Raw genomic sequence first — 25,079 nt, forward strand, 5'->3', positions numbered from 1 at the left:
CCTAAGTGTCAGACGCACTCTGGCGTTCTACCTACAAAGAACCAAACCGAACCCATCCAAGACTCTTTGTTGCCATAGCAGAAAGATAATGTGGATAAACATTATCCTCACAGAGGACTTCTAAGTGGGTTTTGGGATGCATCTTAGAATGCTACAAAATAGCAAAACTTTCCCCTCCTGGGGGTATTACAGCTTATTCCATGTGAGAACAAGATGCCACTGCATCTTTATTGGAAATTCCACTTTAAGACATTTGCAGAGCAGCACGTTGGAGCCATACTACCTCAGCTACACTGCTATTTGTACGATCACTAGCTCAATCAGAGCTATTGCAAGTATGTGTACATGAGCCGGGGAATCTCACTTCTAGCTACTAGTGGAGACATAGCCTTTGAGATATTGTTAGGACTTTCAGGTTTCAGGTTTAATTCAAAATGTGTAATGCTAGAAGCAGGAGAGGAAGTAAGGAGCAGTAGATAAACCACAGGAGTGGGAGTTAAGAGGTCTGTGGCTCTGTCACAGATTTGCAATGTGATCTGAAGGGGAGTTTCTTAACCTTTCTGGGGCTCAGTTTCTCATCTGTAAAATGATGGTAATGCTATTGCACAGAAATGTTGTCGGGTTTAATTTAAATAAATAAATAAATACTGTAGTGTTTTTTCAACATTTGAGAACTAACTAGAGCCCCAATCCTACAAACGCTTATGCACATGCATCACTTTACACATGCAAGTAGTCCTGTTGACTTTAAGAAGTATATCATTCATTCTGTTTATAAAAATGTTATATAGGATTTTTCTGGAACATTCATCTTCCTATATGATATCTGAGAAGAAAACACTAGAGTTTTCTCTTTGTAAAGAATAGAGGCTTTGATTCTTTGCTGCATTGCCTTGTGTTGCCATGTACACTTGTGCAACATGGATGTGAAATGCTACCAAAAAAGTGTGTTGGTGTTTTACACGAGCTTTGCACTGGTGTACATGCAAACACAAGATGCAAGGGGGTGAAGATTCCCTTTAAACCTATATAGGAATTAACTTCTACAGTAAGACTTGCCAAAACCCTTACAATTTAGATTGTCTGTTGAGAGCTACTTTTACCTTCAGTATTATACAGCTCACCCCCATTAATGAATTACCATGTTATTTTCCAGTTTTTTTTTTCAAACAGCAACAACTGAATTGCACACCATGATGTACTGCACCATGTGGAAAATAACTTGATGGTGTTTGGTTGCCAAGTATTAAGGGCACAGGAGATTAAATCAGGATGTTTTTATCTTTGACAAATACCATTTTTACTCACAGCATGGAATCCCTTGCATTTTTCTTCACTCACTCATGTTCTGTGAGGAAACATAGTGATTTGATTTGGGGCACAATCCTACTCTCAATTAAGTCAATAGGAGTTTTTCTGCTATGTCCACTGGAAGCAGGATCATGTCTTTGGATTGGAAACAGTGTTGACATACTTTTCATTCTGGTTTTCAGTAGAAGGTATAGCGATCCCACAAGATGGAGCTACCATAGAATATCTCTGTCTTCATTTAGCCAGAGAAATACAAGTCTGCATTGGTCTGATACCCAGCTAGGTTTATTTTGAACAAAAGCTCCACAGAAATCTTTTCCATGTATTCATTTTTCAAATTTTTTATTTCTCGGTGTGTTTTCGAGTTGTATTAGATCAGTAGTTTTCAATCTGTTTTCATTTGTGAACCCCTACAAAATTTCAAATGGAGGTATGGACTCTTTTGGAAATCTTGGACATAATCTGCGGAACCCAGTTTGAAAACAACTGTTCTATGATAATGGTGACCTTCTGCAGACCCCTTAGACATAGTTTGTGGACCACAGCTTGAAAACCTCTTTATTAGATTTTAAAAGTGCAGTATCATTGCAAGAAACACTGTAGGCCTGCTGCTTCAAGTTTTACTCACCCAAACACATTGAAATCAATGGAACTATTTGCATAAGTAAGGATTACTCTCATGAGCAAGGATTGCATGAGCAGACTCAATCTCACCACAATAAGGAAGCTTTCCTGGTGTAGTCTAAACTGGATAGTAAGCTGATTGGACCATGACTTTTTGCAAAGACAAAGAGCTTATTCATATTTGTGTTTTGGAAATTTCTTTAAAATTCACATGGTATTTAGTACCATGATTACATAGTTGAAGGTAAAAATTCCCTGGTTTTCTTAAGGTAACCTTCTAATAACTTCTGCATTTATTGTTCAAGGCACTTAAATCTAATTTAATAAAATATAGCTCAGGCTAAATTATATGGCTGTGCTGGAGCTTACTTATAAGCCTCCAATCTCATTTGTAATTGCAGCATTCTGCCTGAAGAAAGAACTAAATAAGCTGTGGTTTACTCTAATCTTTGCTGGCCATGCATTTCTGTTGCCTTTTTATCCTGAGACACTGCAGTGTTGTTCTTCTACTTGGGTTTTTATGATTGCAGCAAATGAAATGAACTAGTTGATCATGACAATAATTCAAAGTAAACCTGATTCGTCCAGTCATTGCTGAATAACTTAATGAAAATTGCCATTGCCTTTTGCTTTGCAGGTATAGTGTTAAAATACACCTGCTTCTTGTAGTGTTTGAATAAATGGAAAGGCATGTTAAAATGAATATTTCTTTAAAGACTTGATAATACATATGCTTCAGCCCAGTAAACTACAGAATGTAAACCTTATTCTCATTTCCATGACTTGATAACAAATCAGAATCCTCACATTCCAAGCTTACTTGCTTCACAATAAGTCTGTATTGAATAAGCTTCTTCTATCACAATCCTGCAACGGTGTAGGTGGATTGTTGCACCCGCATAGAGCCCCATTGACTTTACTGGGTTCCATGTGGACAAAGAGATCTGTCCTCTTGAAGCCAGTTGCAGGATCATGTCCCTAATTAGTAAAATGGTGGAAGTATTTACTCTTTACTTGCAGTGCCCTAGCTTGCTGAACTCTTCCCTTTTTCACTCTGATCCATATTTCAAGATCATTCTCAAAATGCTGTATATAATTTTTCTTTAAGAACCCTGCCCCCCAACCACCCACACACACTACTACTACTACATTTTATAATGTTGAGTCCTTTTTGCTACCTATTTTCTGGCTGTTTTATTGGCAATATCCTTGCTGCTATCACTGTGTCCTAATATGTGTCAAATTGACATTGAAACAAATAAAACCCTGCATGTTTTCTTACATTTCAAATATAGTCCTCTCCAAGGAAGCAGATTCAAACAGAACCATGTGTTTAGACTGTAAGCTCTTTGGAGCAGGGAATCTCTCTTCTACGTTACATGTGTGTGCAATAACTAATACAGTAGAGTCCTGAGTCAGGTCTCCTAATAATAATAGGAAGCAATCAAATGTATCTATCCTCCAGTTAATAATATAGTGGTTATTCTGTGCTAGCAATTCAGAAAGCTGTTGAAATGTAGGCTCAGACTTGCCATGTCTTCCATTGTTTGTTGGAGAACCTAGAGAAAGAAGGATATTCCAGTGGTTAGCATGCTAAGCTGGGATTTTGGAGACCTGGGTTCAGTTTTCTGCTTTGCCATAGACTTCCTATATGACATCAGCAAGTCATTTAGTTTCCAGGTTCCTCTGTTCCCCATCTGTAAAATGGAAATAATAGCACTTCCCTATCTCTCAAGAATTTTGTCAGGAAACATGCAACGAAGATTGTAAAGCATGTACATATTACAGTAATGTGGGACATAGACGAGAGAAAAGTGCTAGCTCTTGTATGGGTTAGGCCTGGTCCACTACAAACTTAGGTTGACATAAACTGCATTAAATTGATCTAATAATGGGTGTCTACACTACTGAATCCCTTCCACTGACCTAAGTGGCCTGTAAAGTTGACTTCTGTACTCCACCTCCGCGAGAGGCATTGCGCTTGAGTCGACATGGGGATAGTGTAGACACTGCGTTGTGTAATTCGAATCAGTTGGCCTCCACTGTGTCCCACAGTGCTCCACTGTGACCACTCTGGAAAGCACTTTCAACTCCACTGCATGTCAGCCAGGTACACAGGAAACAGCTGCTCCCTTGTTAAAGCCCCGGGAACTATTGAATTTTCATTTTCTGTTTGATCTGCGTGGCAAGGTCACCAGCACAGCTAATCTTGGAGACTCAAGGCCGCAAATGTGCTCCAGCATGGAGTACACAGGAGGTGGTGGATCTTATTGCTATGTTGGGAGAAGAGTCTGTGCAGGAAGAGCTCCGATCCAGCAGATGAAATGCTGACATTTATGCCAAGATTGCATGGGGCATAATGGGGGAAAAGGGCTAAACCAGAGACATGCAGCAGTGCCGTGTGAAAATAAAGGAGCTTTGGCAAGTGTACCAGAAGGCAAGGGAGGCGAACAGTCATTCTGGTTCTGCCCCGTAATCCTGCTGCTTTTATGAGGAACTGCATGTGATTCTCGGCGGTGACCCCACCACTACCCCAAAATTCTCCATGGATACCTCGCAGGAGCCCCGGGAGACCTCGAGCAACAATGAGGAGAACGTTGTTGAGGAGAAGGAGAATGCACGGCAAACCAAGAATTGTTTTTAACTCTGGAGCCCATCCCTTCACAGGACCAGTTGGCAACGCAGCGTGATGCTGGGGAAGGCGCCTCTGGTGAGTACACATTTCCATTCAAACTGTAGAGGTTACATGCTACTATTTTTTATGTTTAATCTGAACAAAAAAGTAGATGTAGAGGGTATTGGTTGCCACTCCAGCTATGCAGAGGGTGCTCTCCAAAAAAAGACTGTTTATGTGCATAGGGATGGCCTGGGAATCCTCCATGGAGATCTCTAGGAAGCTTTCATGGAGGTACTCTGCAATCCTTTGCAGAAGGTTTCTGGAAAGGGCTGCCTTATTTCTTCCTGGTAGGACACTTTCTCGCGCCACTCCAGTATTAACTCTGTTGGCACCACTGTGGCATGCAGCATAAGGACCAGGGCTGTACCCAGACGCTTGCAGAATCTGCTCTCATGCCGCCTCTGTTACCCGCAGGAGAGTGATATCACATAGGGTCACCTAGGGGAAATGGGAAGTTTTCAGTGCTAGCCCTTAAACTGCAAACGCTTCAACAAGTAATCTGCCCCCGTTTGGTAAAATCTGGGTCACACAACCACGCTTTCCCAAACTGCCATGGTTGTGGTTGGAAGGGATCACCATGTATTGCAAGCAGCATTGTATTAAAAAAAAAAAAGGGGGGGGGGGAGTGGCAGCTTCCTGTTTGTCTCCCTCCCCCCCCCACCCCCCCTTGGTGCTGCTTTTATAAAAATCAATCTATTGGGGGGAGGCTTTACACTGGTGCCTGTCCTCAAGCACCATCCAGGTTGCTAGGGGAAAGGGGGCTTTTCTCAAGTTCCAACCTGTGATCCCAAGGATGTCTTCACAAAAGCAACAGCACAAGACCTCTCACCCATGCCTCGTGGCCTTACTCACCATGGCTGGAGCAGCAAACAGACTCTTGCAATAGTCAGCGGTTGTGATTACATTGTGGCTTGCAGTGAAATATATTGAGGGGTGTTGTTTCAATAAAAAAAAATTAACCTTGCACCAGAAACAATGTATGCACTGTCAATGCTACCGTTTTGCTTTGGATTCCTTGCAGCTGAAACCTTGTCCGACGGCGCGTCCTCCACACCGGGACAGAGACTTTCCTAGATTAGAAGGCAGAAAAAGAAGACTCAAGAGGACATGTTCAATGAGTTAATGCGCACCTCTTAGAGTGACAAGAAGGAGCTCAGAGCATGGGGGATTACACTGTCCGAGAAGCTGGACAGGGAGGACAGGAGACCATGCAGGGAACAGGAGCATGCCACACAGAAAGGGATGCTGCAGATTATGAAGGAGCAATCAGACATGTTGAGGCAAGAAAGGCAGCTGGATGCTAGAGTCCCTCTGCAGCCTATATTGAACCTGCTGTCATCATCGCCCAGTTCTACATCCTCCTCCCCTACACATCCTATGAGGTGGGAGAGTGGGGGAAAAGTCAGGTATCCCTTGCACTCAACACCAGGGGAGGTTACAAGAACCAGAAGGTGCCCATTCCCACACCTTTGATTGTTATTGCAGTGCACCTATAAGCAAACTTTCCTTGTTTCTCCCCGCCCCGCCCATAGAGTTATCAGCCCTTTGCCCAAGGTTATCTTACTTTTCTTTGCTGTCTCTGTGTGTTTGTGTGCATAATAAAACTTTACGGATTGAGGAGAAAAGACTCTTTATTCATTCAACACACGGTGGTTGGTGGGAGTGGAGTTTACAGGGGAGAAAATGCAATGGAGGGGACAGTTTGGTAAGGAACAACACAGATAAGGGTCACATTATTCTGGCTTATTGTTAAAACTGGTTTTCAAAGCCTCAGAGAGACGCAGAGCTCTTTGATGTGCTCTTCTTATTGCCCTGATGTCTAGCTGCTCAAAATTGGCTAACAGGTGATCTGCCTCAACCCTCCATCCTGGTGGAAACTTTTCTCCCTTTAAGAAAAGGAGTACTTGTGGCACCTTAGAGACTAACCAATTTATTTGAGCATAAGCTTTCGTGAGCTACAGCTCACTTCATTGGATGCATACTGTGGAAACTGCAGAAGACATTATATACAAAGAGACCATGAAACAATACCTCCTCCCACCGCACTCTCCTGCTGGTAATAGCTTATCTAAAGTGATCACTCTCCTTACAATGTGTATGATAATCAAGTTGGGCCATTTCCAGCACAAATCCAGGTTTTCTCACCCTCCCCCCCCTCCCTCCCCAAACTCACTCTCCTGCTGGGTGGAGGGTGAGAAAACCTGGATTTGTGCTGGAAATGGCCCAACTTGATTATCATACACATTGTAAGGAGAGTGATCACTTTAGATAAGCTATTACCAGCAGGAGAGTGGGGTGGGAGGAGGTATTGTTTCATGGTCTCTGTGTATATAATGTCTTCTGCAGTTTCCACAGTATGCATCCGATGAAGTGAGCTGTAGCTCACGAAAGCTTATGCTCAAATAAACTGGTTAGTCTCTAAGGTGCCACAAGTCCTCCTTTTCTTTTTGCGAATACAGACTAACACGGCTGTTACTCTGAAACTTTTCTCCCTTTGTTTCACAGAGATTATGGAGCACACAGCAGGCATCAATAGCAATGGGGATATTGCTTTCACTGAGGTCTAACCTAATAAGCAAACAATGCCAGCAACCTTTTAAACGTCCAAAGGTACATGCCACCACCATTCTGCACTTAATCAGCCTATGGTTGAACTGGTCCTTACTGCTGTCCAGGATGCCTGTATAGGCTTCATGAGCCATGGGAGCAAGCGGTAGGCTGGATCTCCCAGATCCACGATTGGCATTTCGACAGCATCAATGGTTGTTTTGCAGTCTGGAAAGAAAGTCCCTGCTTGCATCTTTCTGAACAGACCTGTGTTCCGAAAGGTGTGCATGTCAAGCACCTTTCCTGACCATCCCACGTTGTTGTTGTTGAAACGGCCCCTGTGATCCACCAGCACTTACAACACCATTGAGAAGTACCCCTTTTGGTTTATATCAAAATACCAGAATCTGATTCATGCTCATCTACGTACTCATATTGTTGAATATATCATCAGCAATGTGCACTGCTCAGAGAAATAGTACTTGATGCTTGAGAACTACTGCTGCAGAGCCAATCAAAAAGTGATTATAGGTTGTTACACTGGTGGCACCAAACAGATTTCTTTAAAGAAAACAAATGACTTGGAACACAAATAACATTCTTAATGTTTAATTAATTTGTTGTTTAAAATCAATTAGTTCATCTAGATAGACTGAGAGGTTAAAAGAAGGAAGAAAATAAGAGTCCCTGAGACTCAGTTCAAAGTTATCAATGAAAAGGGGTTAGAGGACTATTATATATTAAGAAAATAAATTGAAAGCAAGAAGGCTAAACGCATAACTAACCCAAATTTATAGTATAGTTTTAAATATTTCATATTGGTTTATATTTTATTTGGCTATGTTATTTAACACTGATGTAATTGTTCTGAACATGGAGTTTAGCAATAATTCATCTTGATATTAAGTGTATGTCATTCAGTCAGATCTTCCCTCTTTAGAAAATTGTGTCCAAAAAACAAAACAAAATGAAAAGCAAAAAAACCCTAGCATCATCAGAGTCATTAAATAGAAATTTTCTCCCATCTATTGAAAAGTGCAGTTTAGTGGGAAATAACACTGAATCTGAAATACCTATAAAGACAAATTCAGCTCTGTCATGCTTGTGTTTTTGAGCCTGGGCCATGCTGGCAGTATTTGGGAATCTGAGTATCTTTCTCCCTAATAAAAATATTATCTTTGGACCTCCATAGAAGTTTCATGATCCAATCCTTATCCGTAGTACAGAAAAGGTTACTACAAGAGGTGGATTTTTAAATATCTGTCCTAACCTAAATTAATCTAATCTCTTTTCTGACAGTATTGAAGGGACACTATCCGTTAGAGTGGAAAATATGGGGTTTCTTTATTTAATAAAAGTTATAAAAATTTATTTAAGAATTTTCAGATGTTTTAAAATTTCAAGTAAAAATGTGTATTATTTAGCACTAAACATTCCCCGGTAGTGTTTGTAACCAAACCATTGCAGCATTGAACTAGTGCATGAGAACCAGAAATTGAAGCTTTTCTTTCCTAACTATTGTTTTTTGGTAGTAATTACTGTAGGGTGCTATATGGTCATGATAGGAGATGGTCCATGAGACAATATCGCTATTGTGCTATGAAAAAATTTCAGAACCTCTCGCCTACTTCGTTTTCCTTGTTCAAGTGAAGCGCAAAAACTCCAAACATAAATGGTGGAAACTAAATTGGATTTTTAAAAAATATTTTTAGGATAGAGTTTAAAAACTCTGTTTCTTTAGTAACATTAAGAAGGAATTTTTGTTAAGTACAAATTTTAACCTTACAACATACCTTTAAGATGCATTAGTATTTTGTTCTCAGAAATTTCTTTCTGAGAAAGTGAGCTAAGATTTAAAACTAAACAAAACAATAGAAGTAGAACTTAAACAATATGAAGTCAGTTATATGTGAACTTTCACTGATCGGGCCAATTCTTAACAATGCTTGAGATGAGCTCATTATTTCCCTCTCAGTACAATAAGACAAAAAATAACAGACACTTCTCTTTTAAGAATTCCTCAATTTTATCTGAATGCCCTTACATCATCTCCACGTTATATGTTATGTTCCCATTTTCAGGGTAGTCCATTTACCCTGAATAGAATACTGCACTTTTATTGTATTTAGTCTTGATTTTGAAGTTGCCCAAAGGGATACACTCTGCTGTTTTTGTTTGTGTTGTACGGAGCTGAAATGGGAAGCAAATTGTAGCCTCTGGACTTGCAGTCTCATGCTTAGCTTTGCTACGTGACACTGCACAGAATATAATTGTTTTTACTACCTGTTGTGTAGACAAAGTTAGAGAAGAGGAGGCTCCTTTTGCACTTGAACGTCTTGAAATTTACTAGATAGATGGTACTTGACCTCCAAGTGCAGGCTTGACTCTAAATATAGCACAAGCAAAAAAACCTGACTGTTATTTCCTTACATTTAAACATCTAAGTATTTAGGACTTAATTCTGAAAGCTGTTCAGGGCCTCCCAAAGTGGCTGGATGCAAGGGTGCTCCTAATTTTTCAGGAGGCACTCAGCATCTTGCATAATTGGGCTATAAGTATCTGGGACAGAATGGCATGTTATGGTGTTTTTCCTATGCTACTGTCACAAAGATCCTAGTATCCTACTGAAGACTTTGCAACATTTTCGTTTGCAGAGCACTTTTGATCGGGATTTTTCAGCATTTTTTAAAATGGTAAATCTGTCTAATCTAGCTAATTCAATTTAGGATTTATAATGATTGCTGTTAGCAGACTGCAATGATGACCACTGCATAAGATAACTGTATAGAAAGAAGATTTTAATTTGGAATATGTTCAGTTAACCACAAAGAGTTTGTAAGAATAGAAAGTGCATTCTGATGCAGTACATGTTCAGGAACGTGGGCTGGTGATGTTCAGTGCTCATTATATGGGGATGGGAAAATTATGCCAAATATTTTGATAGAATATAATATTACAAGCTACCAAATATCTTCTTCTTTGGTATTTCAGTCAAGTTGACCTCTTTTGGATACATTTACTTTGATAGATGCCTGCTAGTTTGAAGAGTGTGATTTTAATGCAGAAACAAAACTGGTGGGAACAGATTATGCTAAGGGGTAAATTTTCTGTTGCTTACATGGCAAATCATTTGTATGTCTCCCATTATTAAGGGGAGTGGTGGATTCTCCATCTCTTGATAGAAGATGTGCTTTAGCTAAACCCAAGTTATTGGGCTCAATGCAGGAGTAACTGGATGATATTCTGCGGCCTGTGTTATACAGGAAATCAGACTACTTAGATGATCTAATTGTCCCTTCTGGCCTTAAAATCTAATCTACTGCGGGAAAGTTACTCCCAATTAAATTACTACTTCCATCTGTGTATGTTTGTGTGAGAAAGTGAGCGCATGTCCAACAGAATAGCCTCTTGGAAAAAGAGTTGCTCCAGAGATGCTTTGATGGGGATTTTCAAAAACGCATGGCATTGGCCTATCATTAACTTCAGCAGGAGCAGCTTTAGACCAGTGCTGAGTAGCAGTGTATGGCCTCCCCCATATCTAAGAGCTTAGTAATTAGGGCACTCAGTTTGGATGTGGAAGACACAGGTTCACGTTCCAAGTCTGGAACAGGGATTTAAATCCAGGCCTCCCATGTCACAGGGGAATGCCCTAACCACGAAGCTATTTGTTGGCTAGTCTGGGATAGGTGTCTCTGAACCTCTTTTGTAGAAGTAGTTCCATTTTGTGTAAATAATTAAATATTCATTGAGAATGACTCTATACTATAGCCTGGCAGTCAGGCGGAGGGGAGGACACCTGTGTTCGAGTCCCTGCTCCAATTAATATTTTGCCCAGCTCTAGTGCAGAGCCCGTTTGAAAATCCTACCCTCTGGCTTAAAAGGGTCTTGGTCCTGCATTGTGTAAAGAAGCTGTGATTCCAATGCATAATGCCATAAACAGATATCTAGCCAAAACTGATATGCTAATCTGCAATAGTTTAAAACTTTGGATGTTATCTTGACCTTCTTTAGGTGTATTTTTCATTTCTCATACAGCCCAGAAAAGTCACTGATTCCTTGTTCAAGGTGGCTACAATTCATCTGCAAGCAGCATACAGGTTGAACCTCTCTAATCCTGCACTCCCTGGTCCAGCAACATCTGTGGTCTGGCATAGGCGCTGACTCCGTGGGTGCTCCGGGGCTGGAACACCCACAGGGAAAAATCAGTGGGTGTGGAGCATCCACCAGTGCCAAGCTGTCCCCTGTGCCCCCTTAACCCCGTGCCTCTTGCGCGCTGGTGGCCCCAACTCCTCCTCCTTCCTCCCAGCACTTTCGGAGCGCTGTGAACAGCTGAGTTGTGGTGTTCAAGCTCCAGGAGGGAGGGTGAGGACCTGGGGCTAGCGGCTGGGACCCTGGGTGAGGGGCTGGCAGCTGGGACCTGGGGCTGTCATTGGAGCCCCCAGGCAGGGGGCCAGTGGCCGGGACCCTGGGTGGCAGCAGGGCCCCTGAGTGGGAGGCTATGCTGGGCTCAAAGCCTGGGGGGTGCTGCAGCACCTCCCATACCCCTACTTCCCATGCCTATGGAGACCCACTGGAACTCTGCATTGACCTCCTGTGGTTCAGCAAATTCTTTGGTTTGGCACCAGTCAGGTCCCGAGGGGGCTGGACTAGAGAGGTTCAACCTGTGCCATCTTTATTTGTGATTTTCCATATTGGTTTCATGAGGCATGAAAAAAAAATACCTGTGCTGTTACAGAGAAAACAGATTGCTTTTTACTATTTCAAGTTGAATTATCAGTGGGCCCCTACTCAAACTTTTTGGTTTTTTGTTGCTTTTGTCAGCATTTTTCAGTAAATGCAATTTAAATTATTATTTCAGATTTTTGCTTCTCATATTATAGGATATCTCGGCAGTTTGGGACCATTATGGTCACAACTGGGAAACAAAAGAAGGGTGCGCTTTTTTGGTATATACAACCAATTTACAAATCTGTAAAGGATAAAATATTTACAAGCTGCTAAGACATTGTTACAGCGCTTTGAATTAATCCCCTGTAGTATGCCACTGTAAATGCTGTCACTGATTTTCATATCAAAATCTCTTCAGCTTCCCTCTGATTCTCCCTCATTGAAAAACAAAAACAAACAAATCTCAGATATGATTTTTCTGCAGTGACTTGCCCAACCATATTCATTGTCTTGTGTTTTTGGTACAATAGGTCTGTATCATGTGACATGTTTTCTCTGGTTAAAGTTTACTGCCATTTGTCATGGGGCTATGCATGTTATCTCCGCGCTATAAATTGCTGCAGAAGTTATTGACATTTTGATTTATGAACTTCTTTTTTGTTTTTAAATGATAAATACAGGGGGACTATACATGGGTATGAGGCACTGCGAAAAAGAGCAACAAACCCCAAACGCTCACCTGGCACTTTTCACTGTATACCATGGAGACTAAGGAGGAGAAGAAGGAGCGGAGACCAGGCTATTTTGCCCGGTAAGTGTGCATAATTAGTTCAGTGCTGATAAAAACGTACCTGTGGACTTTGCCATCGGTAATAGGCTTGTTTTTCACACTTTAAAATTATAATCCAGTGAATTATGAATCCACAGGTGGGAGCTGGATTTTCTATCTGCATTTCCCCCTTTGAGTTTGAGTAATGATTTGTTGTCCTTTTCCTGCTGTTTCTGGGTAATGGAGGCAGTGCTGCAATACCAGTTATAAATGTTACTTCCAGTACAGAGCTGTTACTGAACTTAGTTGCAATATGCTCTGAATCTCATATTAGCAACTTGCCTGGCTCCTGTTTAAGGTGAACTGGATAAAGCTGCAGTGACTGTAAATCTGCAACACAACAGAAGTTTGTTAACTTCAGATTCTTAAAGAGACAACGATTCAGCAGTACATTCTCATAGGGGGAAGGTGGGTAAATTATGGGAGACCATCACCCTAATAATTTGAAAGATGAGATGATGTTCTATGCTAATACTTATAAACTACTCTAATAGTTATATTATATTACTGTCTATAAAGACAACATTATATTTTTGCCAACTACTTTTATTATCTTGGAGCCATGGCAAGTATTTTTTAAGGATAAAAATGAGTTGCTGGGAAAATAATTCTTTGTTAATATAATAAACATTTTATAAATAGTCATCCATGATGAGCTGTATGGGAGAAAAAGTGCCAAAGCTCAGTTAGTTTGTTTGAAAAATATGAGAGTAAAATTCTTCACTCTGCTTTCAAACAGAGATATACAAATAGCTGCTGTAACATTACTGGGAAGGAAAATCCAGCACAGAGCTGCTTTTCCGCCTTTCCTTTCCAGTCTGTACTTAATTATTGTTAGGCTTGGAAGGATTACGGTAGATTGTTATCAGTAAACATCTGTTTCACTGTACAGAAACTGATGAAAAAATATTTCTGTCAGTAATAATCAGAATTTACAGATAGGCATAGTAAGAAAAGTGCTGCTTGAGAACTTATTAGAGTTTGATTTAGGGATATTTACCTGGTATATTTTGACATTGGCTGTTGACAGTTTGTGTTTTAATGTCTATAAGGTTTTACCTTTTTGAATCTCAGCATGTACTGATATTAAATAATTATTGTCTGACTTCTCCTGATAATTTCCCGCTACTCTGAAAATTTAAATGAATAAAAATCAGGAACAAATGCTTAAACACATAATTTTGTGCAATTTTAAATCAGTAAAAATAAAAAAAATACTTAAAAAGAAATATTGACCTTATCTGTTGAAATTATAAAAAAAATAAAAATCAAATTCTGCCAACCCTAATTGTTGTTAACCAACTACACCAAAAACTGCACTATGTGTTTTGTGGACTTGTAATAAAGTAGGTCCCCTCCCTAATAACAGGAGTGGGAAAAGGGGTTCAACAATTTTTTTGTTGCTGTTTAGTCAAAACCTAAGGTTAATGTGAGATGGAATGTAGAAGTAATAGTCATGTGGAAGTTCATAGTAGTGATAATTTCAGAGCTTCAGCTTTGAAAAGTTTCTGAGTGATGGCTATGGCAATAGTTCTCTTCTCCCTTTTCCAAAGTCTGGAAGTACTCTCAGGACCCCTTAAATTAATGAAGGCTTTATGTGTTCCACATACCAAAATCCTCTTTGTTTGCAAGAGGCAGTGATTATTAGGGTACTAGTTACACTAGCTTCTATTCTTCCATATCCTGGTTGATGCATGGGATGGCTGTGGAGGGAGTTACAAGTTCCATTCCTGTACTGAGAGGAAGGTTGACACTGAGGACTACTTGGAGAAGATTGACAAGAAATGGCTGTTGTAAGTTAGGTCTTGTCTACAGAAAGAAATAGCTTAAATTGATTGGGGACTTGGTGTAAACTAACCTGAAATAAGCCACTCTTCAACCAAAATAAGAGAGTCCACACAGGGGTTTTTAAACCAGGATAAGGATGAAAATGATTTGGGGTTCATTAGGCACGGCAGGCGACTCTGTGCGCTGCCTCCGCCCACAGGCGCCGCCCCTGCAGCTCCCATTGGCCGCGATTCTCAGCCAATGGGAGCTGCAGAGCTAGCACTCAAGGCAGGGCGGGGGCAGCGTGCAGAGCTGCCTGCCGCATCTCCACCTAGGAGCAGCCAGGACAGGTAGCCACTTGCAGTGAGCTGCCCCAGGTGAGTGACCCCCGAATCCAGCACCCCGCAGACCCTCCCATGCCCCAAGACCCCTCCTGCACCCAAAGTCCCTCCCAGAGCCCGTGCACCGCACCCCCTCCCACGCCCCAAGCCCCTGTTGGCCCCACGCCAACTGGACTGTAAACGGGAATTTCAGTGAAGATCAGAAATGCTGGTTTATAGAGCTTTCCAGTTGGTGAAGTGCCGGATAAAACAGCTTTTACTGCATTAGAAAACATGCCTTATAGTTAAGGCTATGATTTTGTCATGGAGGTCGCGGAAATCACGGAATCTGTGACTTCCAAAGACTTCCATGACTTCAGCCGCGGTAGCTGGGAGCTTCAGGGTTTCGCCGCTTCCCGCAGGGCAGGCAGCTGTGAGATATCCCTGAGGCAGCTGGCCCCCAAGCTCTGAGCCACCATGGGCAGCGAGGGTACCCTGCAGCTCCTGGCCTCTGTGGGCAACGGGTACCTCGTGGGCGACAGGGGGACCGCCGCAGCTCCCTGGCCAGCAGGGCAGGGGGACCCCTGCAGTCCCCGGCCGTGGCGGCAACAGCGGCAGGGTGATCCCTGCAACTCCCCACCATTGGGGATGGGAGAGGGACCCTGCAGCTCCCTGCCACCACGGAGGGACAGGGGGACCTGGAGCTCTGAGCCCCCATGGGTGGTGGGGGCCCCAGAGCTCTCAGCCACCCCACAGCTGCCCAGCCCCTTCTCATTTTATCATGGATATTTTTAGTAAAAGTCAGGGACAGGTCACGGGCTTCCATGAATTTTTCTTTATTGCCCGTGACCTGTCCATGATTTTGAGTAAAAATATCCATGACAAAATCTTAGCCTTAGTCATAGTGATAAAGGAGCTCAATCTATTTAGTTTAACAAAGAAAAGGTTAAGGGGTGACTTGATCACAGTCTATACCTACATGGGGAACAAAATATTTGATAAAGGGGCTCATCAGTCTAGCAGAGAAAGGTATAACACAATCCAATGGCTGGAAGTTGAAACTAGACAAATTCAGACTGGAAATAAGGTGAAAATTTTTAACAGTAAGGGTAATTAACCATTAGAAGAATTTACCAAGGGTCATGGTGGATTCTCTGTCACTGGTAATTTTAAAATCAAGTTTAGATGTTTTTCTAAAAGATCGGCTGAATTCAAAAGGAATTATTTTGCGGACGTTCTGTGGCCCGTGGTATCCAGATTAAATTATTACAATGGTCACTTCTGGCCTTGGAATCTATGAATCTGTAAGTAAAGAAGGAGTTGATTATTTAGATAGTTTTGTTTTATAATAGTATCTGACAGTGTAATTAAAATATTTGAGAAATATTAAATCAGTGGTTAGATTTTCACATTCATCCTCTAGCATCAACACCTTTGCTTGGAAGAAGTCAGAAACTTGCTGTGTAGAATGCATCTACACAGGTATATCAAGCTTGGGTATTTTTTATCATCTGCTTGTCCCCAGTCTTTTATGTGTTTTCAGAATGGAAAGTTTCCACCTATTGTTAAGGCATAGTGACTAGGCAGTTTATCCTTGCAGTATGAGTAGTCTCAAAGCCAACATACAGCAGAAGTTGGAATTTTATAAATTACTGTGGGGGAAATATTGTCTTGTATCATCTTATTTACATAACGAAAATGGTTTAGATCATCTTACAGGGATGTAAATGTTAGCTCAGTATCCTGCTATTCAGACTATAAACAGTATTATATTTTAGTCCCATTATCATGACCATTGGCATGTATGCCAAAGAAGTTTCATTCTCAAAAAAATTACTAAAGATATATAACTTGTTCAGATTTATGAATATTTATAACCCATATAATCTGTCCTATAACTGAAGATTTCTCCATGTAGTTGTGGATAAAGCTCTGGATGCTAAGGGCAGGTCTACACTTGACAGGCTTCTTCTGTCAGCGTAGGTACACCACCTCCCTAAGAGGTGGTAGCTATATGATTTAGCGCTGTCTAAACCGGGGGTTAGGTTCGTTTAACTGCGTCACTCAGGGGTGTGGATTTTTCAAACCTCTGAGCAATGTAGTTATACCGACCTGATTTCCTAGTGTAGATCTGGCCTAAGAGATACCATAAAGGAACGTCTGGGACTTAGACCTGTGTGATATTATGGGGAGCAGAAATGTCAATGATTGTATCCGGTTTTCTGCCTGCTAGCGTGCCTTATATCAGTACATAGCTCCAGAGCTTTTATATAACTGTATAAAGTTTTATATAACTTTTTAGGGTGTTCTTTTAATGAAATATAATTTTAATATTTTAAATCCCTTTCACAATGGCTTTAGCTTTCAGACATTGAAGACTGTCTAGACCTGCACAAACAGCACTATAAGAAATTCTTATATTTTTGTAAGGGGCTTTGCTAAACTGAGAAGATCCTCTAGTGTGGATAGGTGGTATCTGCAGTTCATTGCTTACATCATATTGCTGTTGCATTTATTAAGAATAACTTTTATTGTATGTGTAAATCTGAAAAGTGTGACAGTTTGCAGTTACCTAATTACTGCATAAAAAAATCTGTTGTGGAAGTGGGTTTGGAATGTGAAGGTTTTAGGAGGTTTTGAGGCAGCACTTAACTTGGGAACTGTGTCCTTCTGATTTCTGAACTATCGGTGAGGTTTTACATTATCAGCGTGGAGCTCTTTGCAGTTCTGTGATAGCCTTTGTGTAAAACAGGATAAAAGTGTGTATAAGAACGAGCTAAGCACTACTTGTGCAATCAGTCACAGGACTACGTTCCCAACATACACGTTTTTCTTCAGGGCAGTCCAAGCAACAACTGATTTGTGCAGTCTTAGTGAGTTTATACTGATATCTGTGCCTTCACTGAGTAGGTACCTTATAGGAGTGCAGAACAAACATTGTTACTAGATGCGGGGATAGTGGGAGTATTTATTTGGGTCATTTGGGCCGTTTTCTGGAAGAGAAGAGATTCTTAGTGCTGTATGTCTAGTGACCATGCACAGTGAGAAGGGAGTGAAGGAAGAGAGACCAGGGAATAGTCCACATTTACTGTAAAGAGATTTTAGCAAAGGGAAGAAGGGAGAAAATTAGAATGAAGAGTTTTGAATTCTGTTGCGGCACCATTATAAACATACAGAGCAAAAAGTGTTTGATTACTTAATTTCAAAACAGACTGTGGTACATTAGAGATTTCAAAGCTGATTTTCACTAATTGTTTATCCTGAAAGATATGTGCAATACTAACTTGTTATGCAGTACGCATACAATGACCTTCTATTTGCCTTTCTAAGGGGGACCTTTGGTGACTTTTATCTGCCTTTAAAAAGAAAGCATTAGGAAAAACTGAACTTGTCCCTCCTTTAGTGTGTAAACAGTGTACATAATGCAGCTTTGATGCAGAAGTCTGTACAGTTCTGATAAGAGTTGGTGCTATAGTAGTCATAATATATTATGTCTTCATTTTCCTCCACCATAGAAAGAGTCTCAGAGCTGACCCTGGAGATCTTTACGGTTATGTAATATTGCACAATTTAACTGATCCTGTCATTGGGATAGTTAAATAGCATTACATCTTAGTGGCCATCAAGACGTAAGGGAGGGCAGCAGAAAACAATAGGGTTGTTTGATTCCTCAGTTTTAGGCTCTTTCTGTACTCTGCAGAATCTAAGATTTTAATTTTAAAATATTGCAGTTTTATTTTTTCAGTTTTGAAAATAGCCTTCCCAGTGTACTATTGTCCTGTTAACTTCACCTTACAGAAAACTAGGTGCAGCCAAATTGCAGTAGGGAACCCCACAAACAATTCTGTTGACCTCCATGAAATTTAAGTTCAAGATGAAGCTGTTTAAATCCTAGCATTGAGAAATGGCAACTTAATAAACAAACATTCAGTAGTACAGAGTTGTGGCAGGGGATTTTTTGTTTGTTTTTGTTTTGGCTTGTTTCATTTGTTTTGTTTTTTTTGTTAGCCTCTCATTCAATCAAATGTTTGGGAAGCCACAATTTATCTAACAATATTTGCAGGGGAGTACAAGCTTTGGTAGTGCTATGATGGCAACCTAATAAGAAGAGGCATGAAGACTGAATTGTAAACCAAGCCAAATCCCCAAATCATGTATATCCTTTACTGCTCTTTGTGATATATAAAATCAGGGGTAAAAATAAAATTTCTCTCTTACTGGTATGTGGGGGGGGGCAGCTTTGGCCCCCTTCCCCGGAAGGGGCGGGCCTCGGGCGGAAGGGGCGGGGCTGCGGGGTGTCAGCGTCCCCCAGCCAGCTCTCCCGCGCCACCCAGGGCTCCAGCAGCGATTTAAAGGACCTGGGGCTCTGGCTGTCAGCGGCCTGGGTGGGGGCAAAAGGGGCAGGGACGTTAAAGCGCTGCTGTGGCAATGCTCTAAGCTGGGTCCTTTTGCTGTGGCAGCGCTTTAGAGTCAGCGGTAAGAGCTGGTACAGGCGGCCACTTTTTACCGGTACACTGTATCGGCCCGTACTGCCTTACTTTCACCCCTGTATAAAATCAACATCAAGTTCTATGTTTGTTTGGGTTTTCCTCACACATTAGAATGACCAGGTCCTGACTTCCCTTTTTTTTCCCTGGGGGACTTTGCAAACTTTAGGAGGACTGTGAATGTGACATTGCTGGACCCTAAAACTTGAGCTGCAGCTCCCCTGGCAATCAGTTGAAAGGGGATGGGAGTGGGGGGAGAATGTTGACCTTAAACAAACTTTCCTGTGCTCCCATAGTAAATTAAATTAACTCAAGATCTTTATATCCCCTCAGCTGGGGACTTGAATCACTGCAGCTCAGCTTCAGTCTCTGGTTGTTCCCAGACTGCTAGAGAATGCCAATAGGATATGGGGAAAAAGAAGGAAATCCATACCTGATATTTTTTTTAATCCAATAAAACAAGCAGATGGAAAGATCTCTTGTTTTGGAATAAAGAAAAGGAGTACTTGTGGCACCTTAGAGACTAACCAATTTATTTGAGCATGAGCTTTCGTGAGCTACAGCTCACTTCATCAGTATGCATCCGATGAAGTGAGCTGTAGCTCACGAAAGCTCATGCTCAAATAAATTGGTTAGTCTCTAAGGTGCCACAAGTACTCCTTTTCTTTTTGCGAATACAGACTAACACGGCTGTTACTCTGAAACCTGTTTTGGAATAAAATCTTTAAGGCCATTTTTGCACGTGATAATGGAGTAGTAAATAACTTTTTTCTTCACAGTTCTCCTTTAAAATGACACTGCAGCCTCCCTGCTGCCTTTTTTTCCACATTCTTTTAAGGAAGAAAGCAATTTTCTTTAAGTGCCGGTAGCAAGCCTGCCAGTGTTTGAATTACGGTTAGTTTTTTAGAAGTCAGTATCAACAAGATATTTCAGTTAGTAGAGTTGGGAAGTGATTGCACAGCCAAAAAGAAATAAAAGAAAGAAACTTCGCACAATGCATCTAGGAATGTCTCCTCAGGAAATCTTTGTGACTCTGTGTTCCTGACGAGCAGGGCAATATGCCTGTAAATCTCACCCAACAGAGAATGCATCAAAAATACTGGAAAAGGACAAAACAACTCAGCTCTGGAAGAGAGGTAAGGTCTGAATGCAGGTGTTGGGGTCAAGAACGCCTGAATTTTATTCCCCTCTCTAATTCCATCTGCGGTCTTGTGCAAGACTGTTAAGATCCCTGCCTCGTTTACACCACTTTTAAATTGGGAATATTATTATGTACTTCTGGCCTGTTGTAGTTGGTTTACTAATGTGGGCATTGTGGCAGAAGCTGGAGTAGGCCCTTAGTAAGTGTCCCCAACAGTGGAAGGTCTGCAAGGTTGTAGTGGTGAAAGTTATGGTGGTGTGAGGTAACTGCAATCCGCTACCCACTACCCCAACCCTCATACTGGGCAGTGCTGGCAATGGAGGAGGCATAGCCAAAGTACCTGGGGGATGTGTTGGTTCAGCACCCCCTCATTGCAGCTTCCACAGGTGCGTCTATGGAACTTAAAGCTGCCTCCTTCAGGACAAAGCTCCATGGGAGGGCAGGTAATGAAAACACAGATTCAGGGAACCTGGACCCCTGGCTCTGGACCAGCTTGGTCTGCAACAGTAAATTATGTGCCTGCAAAAATAACCTGTTTTGGCAGGAAACTGAAATACTTCCTGTGGACCAAAAATATTATCCCTTGCCAGTAAATTTGCTGTCCTAAAAATTTCACACACCCTTCACTAGGAATTGCCATTGGTCCATCTAGTGTGGTATCCTGTTTCTGACAGTGGCCCATGCCAGATGTTTCAGTGTAAGGCTTAAAACTCCTGTAATGAACAATTATGCAATAGCATGCCCATGGAAAAGGTTTTTTTTTTTCCCTTAGCCCCCCAGCCACTAATTAGTGGTTGGCTAACGTCTTAAAATTTGATTTTTATACTTGTGGAATTATGAATGATTAAAATAATAATAATTAAGACCCTGCGTTAGGAAAGTGCTTAAGCATGTGCTTACATTTAAGCATGTGATTAAATCCCATTGACTCAATAGGATTTAGGCATGTGCTTTAGGAGTTTGAAGCTGCACTATTGAAGTCAGTGAGAGTTTTGCCGTTAAATTGGATAGAAGAGAATCACCCTAAGGGCTTGACTATACAACCATTTAGGTCACGGCAACCTGGGGTATAAGTCTACCCCACGCTAGTCTGCTGCTGAACGCTTAATACTTGTGTGGGCTCTGTTGCTGCACACTAAGTTCCCTGGTACGCTTTAATCTACTCCTGTTTCAAAGCAGGAAACATTAAAGTGCACTAGGAAACTTTTAGTGCATGGCAGGCTAGTGTGGGATAGATTTACACCCCAGAAAGTTAACATTAAGTTAACATTAGCCTTCTGGGTGTCCCAGTGTGTCGTGTGTTTGTCTCAGAGATGAAAGTAAGCCAGTACGCCCCGGTACGGCGTACCAGTAAGAGCAGGTGCACCGTACTGGGGCAGCCCGGCTTCCCCAGGGGGCAATTTAAAGGGCCTGGGGCTCCCAGCAGTAGCTGGAGCCCCAGGCCCTTTAAATTGCCTCCACAGCCCCGCTGCTGGAGCCCTGGGGTAGCAGCTGCAGGGCTCCGGCAGCTATTTAAAGGGCCTGGGGCTCCCCTGCTTCTACTGCCCGGACCCTTTAAATAGCCGCTAGAGCCCTGCCGCTGCTACTCCAGGGCTCCGGCGGCTATTTAAAGGACCGGGGCAGTAGAAGCAGGGGAGCCGCGGGCCCTTTAAATAGCCCCCAGAGCCCTGGGGTAGCGGGGGCTCCACGGGCTATTTAAAGGGTCAGGGCTTCAGCTGCCTCTGCTGCCCCCGATCCTTTAAATAGCCGCCGGAGCCCCACCGCTTCCCCAGGGCTCTGGTGGCTATTTAAAGGGCCAGGGCGGTAGAAGAGGGGAGCCCCGGGACCTTTAAATTGCCTCCAGAGCCCCACTGCTGGAGCCCTGGGGTAGCAGCTGCAGGGCTCTGGCAGCTATTTGAAGGGCCTGGGGCTCCTCTGCTTCTACCGCCCAGGCCCTTTAAATAGCCACTGGAGCCCCGCCGCTCCTACTCCAGGGCTTTGGCAGCTATTTAAAGGGCCGGGGTGGTAGAAGAGGGGAGCCCCGGACCCTTTAAATAGCCCCTGGAGCCCCAGGCTGCTGCTGCTACCCCGGTGGGGGGGGCACTTACCTTACAGGGTGGTCTGGGGCTGGCTCTGACCCCCTCAACCCCACTCCTTCCGCTCTAGGCCACGCCCCTTCCGGGGGCCAGAGCTGGTCCCAGAGTACCGGTAAGTCACTCAACTTACTTTCACCCCTGGTTTGTCTATTTAGATTGTAAGCACAGAGATTGTCTCCTTCTGTGTCTTATAAATAGGGAGACCATATTCTCCCAAAGGGAAAAGGGACACCCCACTGGCCAGCCTGAGGCCCCCCTTAACTCCCCCCTCTGCCCCCTATGCGGCTGGCCAGAGCCCTCCCTGCCTCCTGCCTGTGTGGGGCCAGCCCGAGATCCCCCTTCCCCCACGGGTTTGATTCAAGCCCCACCAACGTGGGGCTGTCCCGAGGCCCCCCGTTGCCCGCCCACCCACCCACAGGGCAGGCCCGAGCAAGCCACTCCCCCAAGCCATCCTTCCTCTGTGGGGCTGGTGTTGCTGCTTGGCTCCCCTGCCCTGCATGTTTTCTGCGCCCCACTTGGGGTCGTACCCCACTGCAAACGGGACAAATGCAGAGTATGTCTCTGATCCTGCAAATGTTTATGGGTGTGAGTAATTTATGCAGGGAAGAAAAGCAGAATATATTCTTTACTAGTGCAGAACACTGCCACGACTATGGCCCTATTTTCTTCCTGATTTTTAGAGATGGTCAAAAAAATGTAATTGTGACATATTTTCTGGGAAAATTGTTTTTTTCCCAAAATGAATGTTTCCATAGAAAATATTAATGTCAAGTGAAATTTTTATGATTTTTTAAAATGAAAAGCTGGTAACAGTTTTAGATTTTTATATCAAAAAATCAGAAAAGCCATATTTGTTATTTAGCATATCATCAAATATTTAAGACCCACTACTGTCACAGGCTTTATGATAGTAGTGGGTCTTAAATATTTGGTGGTGTTATGGTAAATAGCAAATATGGCAGTTTCCTGAATATCCTTGGAAAAACTTATTAAACTGAATTAAAATATATTTAGGGTCCACTGTGTTAAATGCAAAGTTTATGTATTATTGTGGGCTGGGATTGCATGCAACCTCTCTAGCAGGGGCGATGGGGTGGAGGGAGTAAGGCCTGAAAGTTCAAAGAACTATATTAAAAATGTGCCAGACAAAAATGGACTTTTGGAACAATAAGTGTTAAGTGAATTTCCTGGAAAATACCTTAAAAAAGACTAATGCAAATTTCCCACCTTTGGTTATGCAAAAACTCAGCCTTTTAAAATTATGCCCTAAGGAAAGAGTCTTTGTCTGCTAATTACGTGCTACCAAACGTAACAATCAATAGCCATATAAAGAAACTGGCTGCTCTACTAGCCTGTGTTCTGGTTCTAAATCCAAGACCCTTATAAACTTGTAGCCATGGGAAAAACCCAGTTGTGGGTTTTAAAGAACTAACAGCTACCAGATCCTGAGGCTGGAGTTGGGATAACCTCTGATAAGATTTTTAGCATGCGTGTAGGTTCGTTTGTTGTTTTAATATGTTTCACCTGAAAAATAAATGTGCTTTTTTATAAAGAGCTGTGTGGTAACTTATAACTGTGGTCAATACCCTGGGCACAGTCTCTAAAAGGAAAGCAAAGGGCAGGTGCTGGCCTTTTAGGCAGTCTAGCTTGCTGGAAATATGACAGTGTAGGCTGGGAACTGTACAATCTGGAATAACAGTCAGAAGGAAAAGACATGGGCCTCCACCCAAGAGAGGTGATGCCGGTTAAGCAGCCAGGAGCCTAAAATGGGTGCGCTTAGTGGACCACGATGGGGGAATGCAGGTGCAGTTGGCCTGAACTGTGACACTAGTGTCTAGAACAGCGTTTCTCAAATGCATGGCCGCCACCACGGGCTTTTCTTGTGGCCACAGCCTCCTGGGCAGTGATTGGGGGGCAAAGCAGCCGCCCCTCCCCTTCCCTGTTGCTCCTAGATGTGCCACCTAGGTGTTGGTTGCTGGGGCTGCCAGCAGGGGTTGGGCCCTGCCCCGGCCCCCTTCTGGAGACACAGTGCTGGAGGAGCAGGCAGCCTGTGAGTTCCCAATCTTCCCAGGGGTGGTAGGGCCCAGGCTTCAGCCCTGGGATGGTGGGGTGGCAGGCTCCGGCCACGGGGCTTCAGGCTTTGGGCTCTGGCCCCATGCCCTGGCTGCAGGGCTTCGGGCTATGGCCCCGGGGCTTCAAACTCCTTCCTGAGGCCCCATCCCCCAGGCTTCAGGCTCTGGCTCCCCGCTGCCTTCCCATCCTCCTTCCTGGGGCCCTCATCGCCCCTGACCCCTGCTGACTATCCATCCACCTCCCCATCCAGGGCTTAATTTGTCCCCGGGCTTGCCGGGGATGTATAAGTCTGCTGTGAAAAGTGAAACTTGTATGTTTGTTAATATCACTTTTCACATCAGACTTAGTAGCTGGCTGGGAGGCTGTAAAAAATATTAACATACAAATACCACTTTTCTCAGCAGCAGACTTATTAGCTAGCAATAAATACATTACAATGGTTTTGATGTGCATATGTGCATGTTTATTTGTTTTCCCTAAAGTTAATTAAGTATTTTAGGAAAAATTGTCAGAGCAGTCACCACAGGGAAAAAATGTGGGGTGCTGAGCACTCACCGGCA

General features: G+C 42.7%; 1 protein-coding gene across 5 annotated transcripts in view; it reads left to right on the forward strand.

Moving 5' to 3' along the window:
* NCOA7 (nuclear receptor coactivator 7) overlaps positions 1–25,079 on the forward strand; it is a 151,782-nt gene that overhangs the window by 26,217 nt on the left and 100,486 nt on the right. For 4 of the 5 annotated variants that reach the window (XM_074948377.1, XM_074948382.1, XM_074948378.1 and 1 more), the window contains exon 2: positions 12,508–12,638. In XM_074948377.1, coding sequence (XP_074804478.1) covers positions 12,589–12,638 — 50 coding nt within the window. In that variant the 5' untranslated portion in view covers positions 12,508–12,588. Of the gene's footprint in view, positions 1–7,143; positions 7,223–12,507; positions 12,639–25,079 lie in introns of those variants that run through there. The other variant, XM_074948379.1, reaches the window with a different exon arrangement.

The sequence above is a fragment of the Natator depressus genome, chromosome 3 (genome assembly GCF_965152275.1).
Source record: "Natator depressus isolate rNatDep1 chromosome 3, rNatDep2.hap1, whole genome shotgun sequence".
In the NCBI taxonomy this organism is placed as follows: Eukaryota; Metazoa; Chordata; order Testudines; family Cheloniidae; genus Natator; species Natator depressus.